The 18,957-nt window shown below is 40.2% G+C and overlaps 1 protein-coding gene across 1 annotated transcript in view; it reads right to left on the reverse strand.

Annotated features, from left to right (window-relative positions):
• The window catches only part of SLC17A6 (solute carrier family 17 member 6), a 43,177-nt gene extending 38,184 nt beyond the window's left edge, over positions 1-4,993 (reverse strand). Inside the window, exons 1-2 of the mRNA XM_046016266.1 lie at positions 4,052-4,993; positions 1,089-1,341 (exon numbers count right to left, since the gene is read on the reverse strand). Of these exons, the coding sequence (XP_045872222.1) occupies positions 1,089-1,341; positions 4,052-4,137 (339 nt within the window). The 5' untranslated portion in view covers positions 4,138-4,993. The remainder of the gene's footprint in view (positions 1-1,088; positions 1,342-4,051) is intronic.
• Positions 4,994-18,957: the final 13,964 nt, after the last annotated feature.

Genomic DNA, 18,957 nt, shown 5'->3' on the forward strand with positions numbered 1-18,957 from the left:
ATGAAATCCAACCACGGGAATTCTGACGAAGGAAATTGGGACGGAAGGTGAGGGGGTTGGAGGAGCCAGAGGAAAGGGTCGTCCCTGAAAAATAGGGATGGGCGTAGGCCAGAAAGATTTGGAGTAGCCTTGGGAATTGGTGGGGGCTTGGGTTGGCCCGTGAAGAGGAGAATTTGTTCAGGAGGGTCTTAAGAGCTGGGGAGGGGTGTGTCTGAAGGTCAAGGCCTAGCTCCGCCCTAGCTATCCTAGGCGGCCCCACAAGGTGAACCTTAAAGTAAATATCTGCATCTGAAAGGCAAAGGAGTGCTAATCCCGCCAGGGGGACTGAGAATCCGTTTTCTCCTTCTGAATAGTATTTTGAAACCAAATGCACTTTGCCTGGTCTCCCGGAATCCCCGGGGCCCAGCCGCATGCACCGCTTCTCACGCAAAGTCGGTTCCCGAATTTTCTCCTCCCAACCCTTGCTTAAGGTCGCTCAGATCCCTGACCAGGAAGTCTACACCACGGGTTTCGGTGACTTTGACGTTGACCCTCCTTTCCCTGGGTGTCACCCCAACACATTCACGAGATTACGGGACTGAATTCCCTGTGAGCTCGAGGCACTCCGAGCCGCGGCTTTTCTCCATCAGTTAGGTGGGCAGCTCCTAAAGGCCCGTCGGCGGAAAGTGCCGACATGTCCACAGTTTATTTGATTTCGGTTTTGTTTCGTTTTTATTATTAAGAATGCTTGGCAGGAATTGAAGGAAACCAGGGGGACATCATCACTGATACGCAGCCCCACTCTTCCGAGTGAAAAAAAAAATCGATTTAAATTTGACGGACATTGTGCAACTTCTCGTATGAAGTCACTCCACAAAAATCAAGTGAGCTAGATGCTATTTTCCACTTTGCAGGTGAGGAAAGGAAGGCTCTGAGAGCAGGAAGGAAAGGGGAGGTAATACTGCTACCGCGGGTCTACACCTGTTTTAGAACGGCAGAGCTAGCGGGGGGCTGAGCGAGCATCCAGGCCTTCCTCGTTCACTGGGGGGAAAATGGAGCTCAAACAGGTGATGTGGCTTTGCGAACCCACACGGCCAGCGGCTGCCCACCTCCTTGATGACCTTGCCCCCGCGATGGATGGTGCTGTTGTTGACCATGTCCACGATGGCCACGCCCAGGTTGCAGCGGATGCCGAAGGAGATGCAGAAGCCCAGGCCGCTCATGATGGCGATGATGTAGCGACGCGGCAGGCCGAAGCAGGTGCAGTCGCAGAGTGGAGCCTTCTTCTCTGGCACCTCCAGGGGCTTCCCATCCTCCGTCAGCTCGATGGTCTCCCCGGTGTCTTGCTTCTTCTCCAGTACCCTGAGCGGCAGAGCGGGGGGCGGGGGGAAGGCAAGGACGCGGCGGGTTAGGCACCCCTGACGCCCGCCCACCCTAATTCCCTGGACCCGTCAGGGCTGGGGGGTGGGGCGCTGACACGTTCGACTACTTCTGGAGTTAGGGTGCTAGGGCGCCACCAGGCTTTGGGACCTCCCGGCTCTCCAGGCTCCTGCCCGTCCCCCTCCCTGCGGTAGCATCTCTTCGACTTCAATGGTCTGGCCGGGGGCATCCAGCCCCCATTCCCTCGGGATCCATCCTGCAGCGCCTAGATTCACCGACACAGGCCGTTTGGGCCTAACTTTCTCGCTGGGTCTGTAGCTTAGGAGGGAAAGGGACACCGGAGCTGCGCACGGTCCGCACCTGTGTCGATTCCTCCTGTCCACCCTGCTTTACCACAGGCGACAGGCAGTTACCCAGCCACCCAGCCTCCTGGGGCCCGCCTCTGCTGGCCTGCCCAGCTCAGTCCTGCACCCGAGCTACCCCTTCCTTCCCAGCCAAGTTGAAGCTTTCTGGGTTAAGGATGCGCGATCCCGCCCCCCCAGCTGAGCCCGGGGACCCGAGGGACTAAGGCCTCTCCAGACCGGTGCCCACGCGGAGCTCCGTGAAAGCTGTCTGAGAGTCACGCGCGCATTCTACTGCCCATTCCTCCAGTCCTGGGCTGCTAGTTCAACGTTTACTCTCCTGTCACATATCTTACTTTCTTTTCCTTGAGTTTGAAACAAAGGCCTCCGCAGCATATGGCCGACACCTAAGCTTCCCACTGCCAGAACATGAATAATTAATTATTCACAACCTTGCGTCATTACTATCTTGGTTACAAACACTGAAAAATGTCATGGGCAGATTTCCAAAGACGTAAAATGCGACTCCCAGATACACAAATGTGCCCCAAATCAACTCTGGTAAGATGTTCCGTACCACTGTAGATCTCATTTATGCTTTGTTTGGTGTTTTTTAATTTGCCTTGCATTTCACAAGATTTCACGGGTCTAATTCAGTTCCTTTTAGGTTTTTGTCCTTGAGGGAAGGGGGCAGGGAGAACGGGAAAGCAGGGCGATGGCACGGTTTTACTAAAAACTGAGGGTGTTGTTCTAGCCCACAAGATATCCGTGATATGTCTATTTAAAAAAGAAGAAGAAAAGAATGAATGTGAACAGCAGAATCACTGTGGACCCTTGAGATGGATACTTTCCATATTTAAACAAAGAACTTCTCCGTTTGCAATTTACAGGTGTGTTTTAATCCACCATGTGGTTTATTTTTCTGTGTGCCCATTTAAATTATATATTCACACACAATTATTTTCACACACATAAGAGTAAAGCGAATGAAATTTGAAGATCAATTCCAAGAATGCACAGGTTGGGAGCTGACTGCCAAGCAATTTGAGGCTACCAGCACACAACGTTAGACTTCCAAATTCTACAAAATATCACCTGAGAAGAGGTCATGAAGGCTTTTGCAACTATGTTAATGCTTATTTTTAATCTCCAATCCCACCATCAGAACATATGGCAAATTATTTATTCTTGGAGAAAAAAACAATGTAACTAATGTATTTTTGTTTTTACATTGACTTTAGCTGATACATGCAAAGTTGGACTATGCACCTGAACTCCCCACCTGATAGCAATTGAGCTGGGAAAGAACAGCTCTTTCCAGGGCAGCTGCGGGACTGCAGGGCCCTTGCGGTACCTACTGCCGCATAGATGCATGATGGTGCCTACAGGAAGCCCACCAGAGCCAAAGAGATTTGGAAAATCAGGAAGTGTATTGGTCATTTTCTTTACATTTTCTATACATTTCTAAAGAATTTAATTTCCCAAATGTGAAAATTAGCGCTGTCTTGGAACCGTTTATCCTTCTGTTTCTGTCCTCTCTTCTTGATTTTGTTCAAATTATTAAGAAAAGTGTACTCATGCAATATTCTTGAAAGGTGTAAAATTTTCAGTATAATCAGTACATTGACTACAGGGAGAAAAACAAAATTAAATCATTTCTAATACTCGAAGTCATTTTGCGGGTTATTATAATGGCTTTTCTTATGAACACTGTGACATTTGCCATGCAAGAAATAGACTTCTGGAGAAGTCAAATAATTAAAATACATATACATTGTTTTGGGTTCTGAGAGAAGAGCTGCTTTAGCTATTAATTATTGATATATTTTGATTCTTCTTCCTTCAGCACATGAGGAAGATTCTACTGGGAGATTCTCTACTTGAGTGGTTTTGAAACTGAGATCTAAATTTCCTTCTGCCATTACTCTTTGGAATTTCTTGGTTAATTTTTTGAGGGTTGTATTTTTAAAATTCATTTGTCTGCATCAAAGGAATTTAATTTGTTGTGGTTATAAGCACCAAAACACAGATTCTCTGAACAGGTGCTGGTCATTTCTCAATTGTACAGAGGATAAATCCTGGGTAGGAAAGGACGAAAATCTGCAGGTACCAAAACAAAAAACACACACATACACACACACAAAGCAGACAGGTTCATTTAGTGCAACATTCCTGAATTAATAAGCAGGTTTCCAGAGCAGCCCCGTTTAAGCACTGAGCAACAACAACAACAAAAAAAGAGACTTCCTGATCATATTACAATCTCTCAAAGCAATCAGGATTTACAGAAATAGCTTTGTAGATTTTTTTCATGCTGAGCCCCAGGCAAACATGGGTTTGCTTTCTCTTACCTGTAGATCTGGCCAAGGGATTTTCCAGCAAAATTCTTTAGCCCCTCTTTTCCTGGGGTCAAAATCCTTTGTTTTACGGACTCCATTCTTGCAAAGACTGGTGTTGGCTCTTGCCAGATTTAAATAGTGGTGGCTATGAAAGGCGAGAGTTGCGCATATTGTCTTAATCGCTTACGGTAGTTGTGGGCTTTTTCTTCTCAGCAGAACGGTATTGGTGTGCCTCCAGCAAGAGTATGAGTGAGAGAGGGGAGGGAGTGAGAAAGAGAATACAACAGAATAGCTGCATGCAACCCACGGGTTTCCTAATAGGAGAGTTGGTAGACACAATCAGAAAGTCTCATTGGAAGGGGAGGATCCGGTGGCAAAGGGCGCACGCAGTGCCATGGTATTTGGGCGGATGCAGATGAGTCCTTGTCCTGGAAGTCAGTGCAATGCAAATTCTGGGTTTTGAAAACCTTATTGCTGTCAAATCTTCTGGCTTTGAAATGGAGGAGCAGAAATATCACAGAACCTTTGTGTAAAAGCAAAGTCAGAAGAATAGTATTTTTTCTTTAATGGTGTCTTTGCTGTAAGGAGCAGAGCACCTCCAAAACTCATGGGAGCATCTGAGGTCTCAGGTGAGCAATGCTGCTGTTAGTTTTTCCTCCTTGCCTATGATCTCCTTTCTCCACGCCGGCGCAACTCTGCTCTGCGGTAGTGTCGAATTAAGATGGAGAAAGCTTGCTGCTCTTTGAGGACGTGAGTAAATAATAGATACACAGTTCTGATTTGGGCAGCGTCAGGAAAGATTTCTTCAGCGCTGCTGAGCGCGTCTCGGCAGAATTGTTCAGCACCACGGACAGAGTAAGTTTCCGGAAAACGGAAAGCTTCTTTTGGCTGGCCAGGTCGCCAACTTTCTAAGGGACCTGGGTGGATCGCCCTGACCAAGAACCACTCTGGGAGTCTTCAGGATTGGATGCTATGGAAACCAAGTGAAAATATGTCATCATCGCCAGAGTTTGCAGAGAGAATGGTGCATTTGACTCTTCAAAGGAGGAAGACTTCATTAAAAATTGACAAGTTACTTCTGGTTTCCTACATTTTGCCCAGGGCGCTACCGCCAGCTCTGACAGCGTTGCAGGGAAGGAAGCTTACAACATATTTCATTTATGTTTGTGGAATTCTGGGGCACTTGGTGTCCCTGGGATATAAAACATTTATGCACAGAATGTATAATTATATTGTTCATGTGTTTTGTTTTAATTTCTGGTAAAAAGGAAGAAAGGAAAGAAGAAGGGAGAGAGGGAGGGAGGAAGAGAGGAAGAAGAAAGGAAGGTAGGAAGAAAGGAAAGAAAGAGAGAGAAAGAAAAAGATAGAGAAAAGGAGGAAGGCAAGAAGGGAAGGAGGAAGGGGAGAGAAAGAGAAAGAAAAGATGAGTTGCAACCTCAGTGCCCTTGGTTAAATAAAATACAGCCAGTTTAATAGAAATTCCTTAGAATTTTATGATTCTTCACTTAACTGATTTACAGCACACTATCAATATACCGAGAAAATTTGTGGCTATATCTTGTGCTTGTTAACAGATTATGAGTAATGATATTTTCAAGATTTATTTGAAGTCACTTATATACCTTTAAAATGTGATTTTTTGTACCATCTTCCCCTAAAGCAGAATTCCAGAGAAACATTCATATAAGACTTTTGTTGTCACATACATAAGTATAGCATCAATGAATCTATTTCACTAAGCAAAGCAAGAAAGCTATGCTAGCTTAATGTTAATTATTAATGCATTTAACATGAATCACAAACCTCTTAGATGCCATTCAGCCAAGTGATTACAAAACTGATTGCCCTTGAGCCACATTATGAAGGTCAAAATCTTTGGATTTTATTAAAGCCAACAGGGGGAGCAGATTTTTCTTAGGGATTTTGGGACCAAATCTCTAAAGTATGGATCTAAATAGAGAATCATGTAACAATGTTCCCTAAATAGGCCAAATAATAAAATGGGTATGTATATAGTGAATGGATAGTCCAAAAAGATAATCAAAAGTAGCTAAAACCATCTGCCATTATTAAGTTATATTATATATCAATATATCATTTTGATAAATATGTATTAAAATATATATCCTTATAAAACAGTGAACCAGTTCCTTCTAAAATACTGGAAATCTGGAGTCCTTCAAAATAATATCCTCAGAGATAAACTAGTGTAAGAAAGAAACATGCACACGCATACATACACATCTATCTCCTTCCACATAAAAGATTCAAGTTAATCAGGATTTTACTCATCTAGAGTGCTTTTCAAAATATTTATGTTTTTTCAATTCTTTAGTGACCAAGTTCATTAGATCAAATTCACTTAGGGATTCCATGATTTTGGAATTCTGGAAAGTTATACAAAAAATAGAAGTTAGATAAATATCTGTGAAGTTAGGAGGGTGATATAAAACTGATTCTCCTCAATCTCCTGCTTACATTTCACCTCAAATAACTAGAGATATAAACCACCATTAAACGGAATTGTTAACTCCACACTATAGATTATCTGAAAGGGCACCAAGCAATACAAATCCAACATGAGAACATTGTTTCTGTAGTAACATAATTACATTCACCTTTATTGAAATGAATGTCATCTGGCTCCTCCATTCTCTTGATAACAGGGCAAGTGCTTGCATCAGAATTATTGCTAATACTGATTTATTCATTCTAAAAATACTCATTTAGTGCCAAGAATTGCACTAGGTTCTGGGAATATTCCCTGAAAGATTTCACAAGCTATGGGAAATAGACACAGAAATATAATTACAAACAATTATGGATGCAATTGGACAAGTAAATAAGTAAATAAGCCCACCTGGAAGTTAAAGTATACAGAAAAGATTCCTGGAAATGATGTTTCCACATCTGTCTTAATATTTAAAGAGAAACTTAGCTCTACGAAGGTGATGACAGCCCAGTGGAACTGGATAAGATTGGAGAGCATCCCAGCCAAAGGGGACATCTTGCGCAAAGTCATAAACAAAGGAAAAATACTGTATATGGAAAATTACAAGAATTGTTACTAGGCCACCTGAGACTAAAGAATGCCATTTAGGCTTTTCTTAAATTAATAGTTCCCAATACAAGAGACATATACTCAGGCACTATGAACATACCCAACAGATTTTCTTCATGTGTGATCCTCAAATTCAAACACTGAATATGTACATTTGTGACCTTAAGATCAACAGATTTATCTTTATGCAAAGAAACATTAGTGGTTACACATATGGTACTAATCTGGTGAGATTACTCCCTTACTCACTTACCTCCCTTACCCCTTACACCATTTTCTATCCAATTTTAACAGTGCCTTAAATTGATTTATTAGACAAGTCTTCCTATAGAAGAATTGTCCCCTCTACCCAAGAACTCTTACAAATAAAAGGAGATTTCATTGAATTTATTTAATGTGTGTAACTTATTACAAATTATGAATGACTTTCATTTACATGATCACATTTATTCCTTATAATTATTCTTCAGACTAAACTAATTTCATTCCTATTTTATTGAGGAGAAAAATTAGCTTTAATGAATTGCCTGAAGACATGAGGTAGAGTAGTTTGTCACAATTTAAGATCTTGGTTAAAACACAGATTCTGATTCAATAGGTCCAGAGTGGAGCCCAAGATTCAACAGTTTTAACAAGTCTCCAGTACCATTTGTTCATGGATCACACTTTGAATCTAGACAGCATTACAGTATGAAAGGTGAAATTGGCTGACCTGGGTTTGGATCCTGATTCTGTTGGTTATCACCCTTGTCACTTGTAACTTTTAATCAATCATCTCACTTTAATGAACTTCAGTTCCTTACTTGTGCAGATGATGGGTTAGAGTAGGTGGTTTATTACCCCTTCTACTTGTAAAATTTTATGACATTTTCCTTAATTTATTCATTGATGTAAAGCTACGTTTTCTTTGCTTATCCCACTATGAGATTTCCCTATTGTATTTGAGGTGAATGGTAGATAATAAACAGAGGAAAATGCCAGTAACATGAGAGAAGTGTGCTTCTTCCTGAGTTGAATCTTCTTACATGTTCAAAGAATAAATTATTGCCTGTTTTACTATAAGTAGATATTGGGTTTTATACGCAATCATTTCAATAATTGTCTCTATAGTATTCTTTGAAATTTATAAAAGATACTACCCAATAACAATGTGATAGGTTTGCATTTGTTTATATCCACCTATGAGAAAATACTTCTGAGAGATCTTTTAAATGACTTGCAAATGTTGCCCTCTGGTGGAAGGATACACAATTACTTTAGAAGCAACTGTAGTCCTTAATTATGTAATTAAAACCAGTTTCCTTCCTTCCTTTCTCTCAGTCTCTCTCCCCCCATTCACTCCATCTTTTTCTCTTTTTAGTACTTTTTAAATTAATATCTACAGCTAAAAATATGAAGTCTCTTTTGTGGACAACACACTTGCAAATGCCTAACCAAGTACTAAATGTCTTTAGAAGTAAGTTGATTATCTAAGAATCAGTTAACCAGAGTTATTATACGGAAATTTAGCTCTATTAAGATTTATAAAAGATATGGTAATCAGACAGTGGGAAAATGGGTTAAATTTTCTAACCTCAATAGAATAATTTATGATAATTTTATAAATATTGCAAAACAGTAATGTAAATTTGATGTTTCTTTCTCCATTACCAAAAAATATATTTTAAAGAATCATATTTAATGCCATTCACAATTTCTCCTGGAGCATTTCTTAAGGCAAATTTATTTTTAAAAAATTTTATTTCAAAAAAATATCCAGGTATATTTTAAATGCAACATTTTCTATTATTTTTTTTCAACAAATACTCAACAGATAATTTGCACATGTATTTTAGGCCCTTTCCTGGAATATAGTAAACCAAGAGCTCAGGATAGTATCATTTGTAATAATACATGTTATAATAGATGGAGGAAGAGTATATTCCTGAAGAGGAAAGTGCTTTGAGAAACTATTTTTTAAAGTATCACTCTTTATTATTTGACTTGAATCCCTAATTCAACATTCGCTCTAATAATTACACACTTCTTTCAGGTGGAGGCTATACAAATAAGCTCTAGGATTCATCTGTGACTTGTTTCTTATCAAGGCTTTGTAAGTGGACAGCTTTTAGTTCAGCTTTATTTGATTTTACTTGGCAGTGTTCGCCTCAGAGACATTTCCAAGAAATTATGATTATGCAATTTCTTGAGTGTTGGAGATAGAAGAAATAATTCAGTTTGTCTTGTCCACATCTGTGTACATAAGCCAATATGTTGCACTGCTATATTTAGTGGCGTAGTAAAAGTATCTTTTGATTTCCCTGTGACCTGATTTAAAAAAAACTGGAAGCTTTCAATAAAGCACATTGTAATCTTAAGTATATATTGTAACTACCAAAAATGTATGTATATAATTACTTATGCTATGTGTTCTTTTAGGGTGTATCTCACTCTGTATAATTTACTATTAGAAAGATTTATCCATTTATTCCTATCTTTTCTTTCTGTACTCAAGGAAAAAACCCAACTTCTTATTTTCTAAGAAAAATCCAAGTTTAACATGAATGGAGACCAAATACTGTTGTTCTCAGTGTCAGAAAAGTACTTCTAATTTTGAATTCCATAGTATATGTAGAGAGTAATGTGATAAATTACAGAAGGACTTTGAACTCACTTTAAATTCTCAAAAAGATTTTCCTAAACTGAAAGATGTGATTGTATAAGGAATACTGGGAGAAATTAGGACAGAAAAGAAATGCAACTTTGAAAAAGAATAAAATAAATATATATTTCAATATAAAGGAGACAAAGGCAGAGATTACCATGACTTAAGATATTTTATATGTAAATAAAGAGGTTAAGTGACAAGTAACAAGTAATATCCTTCAAATGTGATGAGCTCTTACCTAATTGGAATGTCTTCCTCTCTCTCTGGGTCCTGTAAGAATCCTACTTAGCTTTTATCCTCCTAGGTTACTGATGCCCTTCCTTTGAGTAGCATATGCTTGTCATTCCAGATTGTGGAATATTATGTTCCTTGGAGGAAAGCATCTAGCATTATTGAAATTTCCCACTTGGCTGCAAACACCTAGGTATCTTCTTAAATTGTCCACATTTTCTAAGTTACTTAAGCTATCAGAGGCAGAAGGTGGGGGAATTTCACTTCTAGAATATTTAGAGTGACATTTCCCAAAGCAAAGCTATGGGTACATAGTTTTTTTAGTAGGACAGAATACTTAAAATACAGAGTATTTCACTGCTGTATGGAAACTCTATCACAATTTGGGGGAAGTAAAAACAACAGAAGTAACAACAGTGAAAAGATGTAATGAAATACAGTGTTGGCTATAAATCTTTTCTAACTTCTGCCCTCTAGTGGTGAAAAAGAAAAAAGAGTTCTTTCAGTTAAAAAGGTTAACCTAAAGCATGCTGACTTAAATTATTTTAAAATCAGCAGGTAAACATGTCTCAAATAATATTCCTATTATTTGTTGTTTTTTCCTAACACAAAGAATAAAGGGACACTGATTAATTACCATGGAAAAATTGTGCTACAACTTACATAATTTTTTGGCAATTTTATGGTAATTGTAAAGACACAATTATACTATGGTGAGAACCATGGTGAGTAGGTCTTATTAAATAAAAAAGGAGAGGCTGTGGCCCTTCACTGACACTGGATATTGAGTGCCATTTCCTTTGCTCATTCATCGTGGAGAAACATAATCAGAGAACTGATCAAACCATACCTGAAACCTGCTCTCTCACTAGACTGACTTTCCAAAATTTTGAGCCACTGAGTCCCTTTTAGTTAACATTTAATCCAGTTTGAGTCAGGGTCTTCATTACTGGTAACTGAGATAATCCTGATTTAGCACCTTAAAAGTATTTCATAGATGGATAAATGAGTGAATAGAAAAAAAAGATAAATAGATAGATTTGAGGTCTAGAATATAAATTTAAAACACTGGAAATTGAGAAAGGTCATATAAAAGTAATTACAGAACAAAATAGCAGAAAGGCAGAATTGCATAAGACAGAAGAATTTCAGGTGAATTCAGTTACACTTTTATTCAACATTTCTAAGTTATGATTATGTTCCAGGTCTTTTGATGGATACCAGGGAAACAGAAATATAATACACAGATTTTGCTCTCAGAAGCTCAGATTTTAATTAAGAATTTTATATTTTTTCTTATAAATAAACAGGATAATATTTTTAGAAGTTTAATCAGGCAATAATGTGGTAAACTGTGAAGAGAAAATGGAGGCAGTCTTCTCAGTTCAGAAGATAACTATTGCAATAATCTATCAGTTGATGAAATGTTTTAAAAATTGGTCTTCTTTCCCATATCACAATCCAGTTATTGCTAAAAATAAGAGCAGCTAACATTAATATTTTCAGAAAACTGTTACTATTTTTAGTTTTCTTTTTTTCCTGCTTTTCTGTTAATTTCCTCTTTTTCACTTTGTTTTAGATTCTTTTAGAGTTTTTCCTCATACATGTAGGAGTCCTCAGCAGTCCATTTGTATTTAAGAGTAAGGCACTGTGGGGGTGCCTAGGTGGCTCATTCGATTAAGTGTCCAGCTCTTGATTTCAGCTTAGGTCATGATACCAGGGTCACGAAACTGAGCTCTCTGTTGGGCTCCATGTTCCGTGTGGAGCCTGCTTGAGATTCTTTCTCTCTGTCTCTCACCCTGATCTCTCTCTTTCATAACTAAATAAATCTTAAAAAAAAGAAAAAGAAAGAAAAAGAAAAAGAGTAGAGCACTGTAGATACAGGCCTTATCAACCGAGATGAATCGCACAAAAACTCAACCTTTGAGTTGTAGGCCCTGGATAGCAACAATGTTTGTTTGTTTGTTTGTTTTGTTTGTTTTTGTTTTTCTTAAGTTGACGAGCTTCTCTATATAGGAGTCCTCCAATCTCTTTCCTGAAGATTACACATCTAACAACCAGTTTTCTAGAAGCTGAGTAGAGAAGAGCTAGCGATAGAATCTCGCTGTTCAGATGCACACTACTATGTTTCCTCCTGATTTTAATAAGGCATGTCCCCCCCTCCCCCGCCCCGGACCTCAACTGTGCCTGCCTTCCTTGAGACCCAGGTCTAAATGGGTCACCCTGATGGGATAAATTTCCATATTCTGCAAGGGTGAGGTCTCTTTGCCTGTCTCCATAGGCTAAGGTAGGTCTAAATCCTCTTTATATGGAATTGCAGAAACCATCTGTTTTTAACCACAGGACCACAACGCTGCTTTCAGAGTGACCTGGTCGCTTCAACTCACACATTTTTTCCATAGTTTACATATGAATCAGATTGTCTCCTGTTACCTACCACAGAAAGGCATTTAAAGTTCATCTTTCCCCACCATCTAAGCCACTTCCCACTTGTCCATCAGCCTTCCATCTTTTAAAATCTTGTTAACATCCTCTACATTTTGGAAACTTCTGTTTCATTCTCTTTATCCTTGGGCATTTTTAACTTAGAAAAATGCCTTACTATCATTTTAGTGAGGTCCTAGGAGAAAATGGACATAAGCTATATATGTTCGCTCATCCAGATTTAATTGGAAATCAGTGTCTATTTTATAGTTTAAAAAAAATTGAAAACTATGCCCACACAGACAGCCGCACGTGGATGTTTACAGAGGTTTATTTATAAATTGCCAAAACGTAGAAGCAACCAAGATGTCCTTCGGTAGGTGAATGGATCGCTAAACTGTGGTACATTCAAACAACGGCAAATTATTCAGCACTAGAAAAGAAATGAACCATCAAGCCATGAATAGACATAGAAACACTTTAAATGCATATTATTAAGTGAAAGAAGCCCATTTGAAAAAAATCACATGCTGCATGATTCCAACTATATGACATTCTGGAAAAGACAAAAGTATGGAGAAAGTGAGAAGATCAGTGATTCCCAGGAATTGTAAGGGTTGGGGACAGGGGAGGGGGGAGTGGGGGAGAGGAAGAACAGGTGGATCACAGAGGGTTTTTAGGGCAGTGAAAATATGATACCATGCTGATGGATACATGCCATTACACAGTGGTCCAAACCTACACAATGTACAACAGCAAGATTGAACCCTCATATAAACTATAAACTTGGGTGATTATGATGTGTCCCTGTAGGTCAGTTGTAACAAATGTAATCCTCTAGTTGGAGATGTTCATATTGGGTCTGGGGTAGGGAGTATATGCAAGTCTCTGTACCTTCCCCTCAGTTTTGCTATGAACCTTAAACTCCTCTAAAAAAATAGGTCTTAATATTTTTAAAAAGGCTATTGTGTAACCTTGAAACCAATCTCATGTTTCTCTTTTTCAGGGATAGAAAAAAAATAACGTATTTATCACAGGAACAATTCTAATATTTCAGTTTATACCATTCTGATCAAGGTTAGCTGAATCCTCCCTAGGGAAGCCTACCTCTACACCTTCATCTTAACTAATCTCATTCTTACTCTTTACGTACCATGAACACAGGACAAGTGTGTTTTTGTGTTAGGACCTCTTCTGGTTTACTATCATATTATCTTTTTTAAAAATACTCTTCATTACAGGGAACCTAGGTGGCTTGGTCAGTTAAGCATCCAGCTCTTGATTTCAGCTCAGATCATGATATCAGGGTTGGGAGATCCAGTCCACTGTCAGATTCCACACAGGATGTGAAGTCTGCTTGAGGTTCTCTCTCTCTCTCTCCTCCTCCTCCCCTGCTCTCTCCCCCTCTCTCTTTCTCTCTCAAAATTAAAAAAAAAGTAAAATTCTCTTCTTTCTAGATCTAGATTTTCATTTTTCTGCATTAGAGCCAATGGAAAAACAACTTAAGACTACTCAGTGGCCATCCCTATCCATTCAGTGACCTGTGGACCAGTCCCCAGTGGCAGGATGAGCGCTCCCACCCTTACTAGGGAACTACTGGGTAGGAATAGAGGAAGGCATGCCTTCAGACCTCAGGCTGAGTGGCAGTAAACTCACCCTGAAATCCCTGCTTGGTCACAGCCTTTTCAGCAGCAACATGATCTTCCTTTTTAATCTCTTCTGAATCCCTGTAGAAGTAGAGGTCAGGGGGCACCTGGGTAGCTCAGTGGGTTAAGCCTTTGGCTCAGGTCATGATCCCAGGGTTCTGGGATTGAGCCCCGTATTGGGGTCTCTGCTCGGAGGGGAGCCTGCTTCCCCCCTCTCTCTCTGCCTTCCTCTCTGCCTACTTGTGATCTCTGTCTGTCAAATGAATAAATAAAATCTTAAAAAAAAAAAAGAAGTAGAGATCAGGCATGGGTTCTTATAGGGCACCACACATACTTAGAACTTCTAAGTCAGCATCCACATCAGACTCCTTGCTGTTGTGCAGAGTGGCATGTCCACATAGGGCATTCTATGTTACATAGAGTGATATACACAGGTTAGAGTAAGATATGTCTTTGAGAGGATGGTGGTCAGTGCTGGGATCAGTAACCATCAGAAAATCTGGCTCCTGGGAAGCTGCCTGGATCTGGCTAGTGAAGTTTCCAGAAGCCAAGCAACCAACAGTGGAAGAGGTTCTGGTAGCAGCGGCAAACTTCAGCCCATCCCCCTGGCTGGTCTTCCTGGAGGATGTGACTCTGACATCAGCCACATCCTCAGTGACAACAATGGCGGGAGCCGTCAGCAGAGGCTGCTTCCAGGTGCTCCTCAGATTTATGACGTAGATGCCATCACGTCACGTCACGTCCACATCAGGTCACATCACATCATGAGTTTGCAAGTCAATGTTAGTGCCACTTAAGTGGGCTCCTGTTGCAAGAAATTTGAGGACATCCTTCTTCACTTGCAAGATATCTGGGCTCCAGACATGGTAAACATTTCCCTTTAAGTTAGAATGGAAACCCAGGACATTGCCCTATAGAGAGAGCACTGTTTGGATAACACCGAATGGTTCAGCAGGTATTTTTGAATAAATGAGTAATTGGTGTTTGGACTTAGAGTTGTTTTCTGAAGAAAGTGAATAGATTTTGTCCTCTCTAATAGCATTTGGCTCCTAAATGGGTTCTTGGTCACTAGTCTCTCCCGGGCTCCAGTCCACTTTTCATGCCCCAGTGGGACTTCTGCCAGAAGCAACACTCAGATCTTTCCACCTGTTTTTGCAAAATCTTTCAGAACTCCAGTCTCTTTGAAAATCATTCCATAGTTCCTCCTGACATCAATGACATCTGCTCATTGATCAATAGCTGGTCTCAATCTGCCATTCCAAACGGATTCCCCACTTTTCCTTTTTAGTGTTCTACACACTCCAACAAATTGAAGCCTGCTATCACCCTCAAAATTCCCACTCCTTTCTCCTCTGGCTATTCGTTCCCTACCGCTCACCCGTAATGCCATTGCCCTTGCCGTCATTTACCAGTGCCCAGCATGGCTCATCATTCCAGACCCAGACGAATGCATGCTCTTTAACAAAGTTCCTTCCTTTATCCCCTCACTGGAAAGTGAGATCCAGCTCTGTCATTGGAAAAAATGAGCAACGCTAGAGACGGCAATTAAAACCCATCAAGCCTCAGTTTCATTATCTGTTAAATGGAATGAGTTCTATCTATCTTTTGCAAATTAAATTAAATAATGCATGTAAGCCACCTCTCACAGTGCCTGGCACATGGGAGGAATTATTAATATGATGATCATGATGATGACAGTGATGATGATGATGAAGATGATTTATTTAAAACTATTATATGAAATCCCATTTTCAACCCTGCAGTCTTTGAAAATGGGTTCCTATTGGCACTACGTGCATTTTCCATAATTCTTTCCAGATAGACAAACAATAAATAAGGTTGAATAAGTATGTCCTCCTAACCTTTATTACTAGGTTCTGCTTGTGGAAAAGGGTGCTGTATTGGTTTCCTAGGGCTACCACAACAAATTACCACATTCTGGGTGGCTTAAAATAACCAGAATTTATTCTCTCACAGTTTAGGAAGCTTAAAGTTCAAATTCAAGGTGTTAGCAGGGTTGGTTCCTTCCACAAGGGAGAAATCTTCTCATTCTGGCTCTTAGCTTCCAGTGGTTGGTGGCAATCCTTGTCTTTTCTTATAGATGGGTCACTTCAACCTCTGCCTCTGTCTTCACATTGCTTTCTTCTCTGTGTCTCTGTGTCTTCTCTTCTTAGAAGGACTTTGGTCATTGGATTTAGGGCCCACTCCAAAATAGAATGTTTTATCTCAAGGCCCAAATTAGGTCCCATTCTCAGGTTCAGGTAGACATGAATTTGGAGGAGACAATTTACCTGTAGTGGATTTGTTCAATCCACTACAGGTAAATCCAAGGATTCTTCTTTCTTATAACTAACTGTAATTAAGAATCTAAATTCTAGGGGCGCCTGGGTCGCTCAGTGGTTTAAAGCCTCTGCCTTCAGCTCAGGTCATGATCCCAGGATCCGGGATCGAGCCCCGCATTGGGCTCTCTGCTTAGCGGGAGCCTGCTTCCTCCTCTCTCTCTCTCTCTCTCTCTGCCTGCCTCTCTGCCTACTTGTAATCTCTGTCAAATAAATAAATCTTTAAAAAAAAAAAAAAGAATCTAAATTCTAAAACTACACTGCACTGGCCCAGGCCCTGGCCTTTTCCACCATATGTGGCTTCGGTTACATTGCTTAACTATACCCAGTTTTGGTTTCTGGATAAGGGAAATGAGCATAGTAATAATATCTACCTTAAAGAGTTTCTGTGTGAATTAGGAGAAATAATCCTTACAAAGGGCTTAGGGTAGCCTGGTTGTCATTAATCAAGCAGTAAATGTTGGCTTCTTTTCTTTTCTTCCTTCCCTTTCTTTTCCTTTCCTTTTTTGTTTTACAGGGCACATCTCTCTGCCTGGAAATCTCACTACCCTTCCCGTTGTTTACCTGATTAACCCCTAAACATTCGTGTTTCAGCATAAGGTTTACTCTCATGGGGAGACGTTCTCTGACATCCTCAGTGGGATCTAATAGTCCTCCATCGTCCTTCGTTCAGTCTTAATCACAATCATTTAATGATGAACTATTATAAAACAATAATTGAATGTACTTTAGGGAATTAACATTTGATCTGTTGCTCCCCATGGAGGCATATGCCCCACAGGGACAAGCACTCTGTCCAGTCTGATAGGGACTCAGATGGGCTGGGGTGAGATCCCGGTCTCTTCAGTCTTCCCCCTTCCCAGAGCTCCTCTGCGCACGTCTGTTTCCTCACGCAAAGTGGCGTCGTGGTCATGACTCAACCGGGCAGTTGTTGGGAGGATTAAATGAGATCCTATCTGAAACACCCAGAGTTCCCAGTGTGTCTCACATGCCCAGAGCTTTAAAAATCACTAATTAGTATTTTGTTTTCTGTTCCTGGCACTTCGTGGGTTCAGTGAAAGTATGCACCATGAGCCAGGTTATTGGTCAAATCTAGGAATACAATCTGTGCCACAGAAGCGCGTGGCAATTCAGTAGTTTCCAGTGACCTTGTCCTCATCAGGGATTTTTTCTAACAAAAGGAGCTAAAAAGCCCAAGGGAAGAGCTGCCTAACACCACTGCCCCCAAATAATTTTCTTTCTTATAGCCTTTACAATCCCATTTAGAACTGGAATTTAAAAAAAAAAAAAAAAAAAGGTTCAGAGAATCCAATTTCTTTCTAGCCCTAGGGTGGTCTTTTGGAGATGGAGAAAGGCCTTTGGAAGGGCAGTGAAAATATCAGGCTAAGCAAGTCTAGTTCCTTATTAGTGAGTGACACGAGGCCGGACGCAGCAATGCTTTGGTGTAAGGAGGGGCAGAAACTCACCCGGACTTTGCAGCTTTTAATGGGCTTCTCTACAGTCTAGGAAAACAACAACAGTGCTGTGTGAACACAAAAAGGCAGCTTTAAAATGTTTAAAATGTTTAAAAAGATTATCCACTACCCTACCCGTTCCGGAAGGGAATGCCCATTAAATGAGCCCATTAAAGAGCATGCAATATTAGAGGCCGTGGAGTGGTACGGTGTTGCCGTCAGACTGACCTGGCTTAAAACTCCGATGGAAATGTCACCTTTTTTTAAATGAGTCGTGAATCACACAGGTTTTAAATCTTTTTAGGGGCTGACAGCTTGATGGCTGAAGTCATTTGTATTTCCTTAAATAGAGGGAGTTGAAACCATATATATATATATATATATACATATATATATATATATATATAAATTTTTTGCTGAGACACATAATTTTAGAACTTGAAGATTATTCATTTTCCAACTATTTATTAAAATGGATTTTTGTGTATTGACCTTATATGCTATGACCTTAATAAATTTAGCTATTAATTCTATTAGGGTTTTTGCACATTTGTTAAGACGTTCTGCATATACAATCATGCCATCAACAAATAAAACAGCTTTCTTATTTCCTCTCCAATCTCTACGCCCTTTACTTTTTTTATTGCCTTATTACACTGATTAGTACGTTTAGCACAATGTTGAATACAAGTGGATTAAAGCAAGGACCCCGGTTTTGTTGCCAAAATTTTCCCTAAGTTTGATGTTGGTGTAGTTTTCTGTGATGCCCTTTATCAAGTTATAAAAATTCTCTTTTGCTGGGGGGAGGAGTCAAGATGGCGGAGAAGTAGCAGCCTGAGACTACATCAGGTAGCAGGAGATCAGCTCGATAGTTTATCTAAACATTGCAAACACCTACAAATCCAACGGGAGAGCGAAGAGAAGAAGAACAGCAACTCTAGAAACAAAATCAACCACTTTCTGAAAGGTAGGACTGGCGGAGAAGTGAATCTAAAACGACGGGAAGATAGACCGCGGGGGGAGGGGCCGGCTCCCGGCAAGCGGCGGAGCAACGGAGCACAAAATCAGGACTTTTAAAAGTCTGTTCCACTGAGGGACATTGCTCCAGGGGCTAAA

The sequence above is a fragment of the Meles meles genome, chromosome 8, assembly GCF_922984935.1.
Source record: "Meles meles chromosome 8, mMelMel3.1 paternal haplotype, whole genome shotgun sequence".
Classification (NCBI taxonomy): domain Eukaryota; kingdom Metazoa; phylum Chordata; class Mammalia; order Carnivora; family Mustelidae; genus Meles; species Meles meles.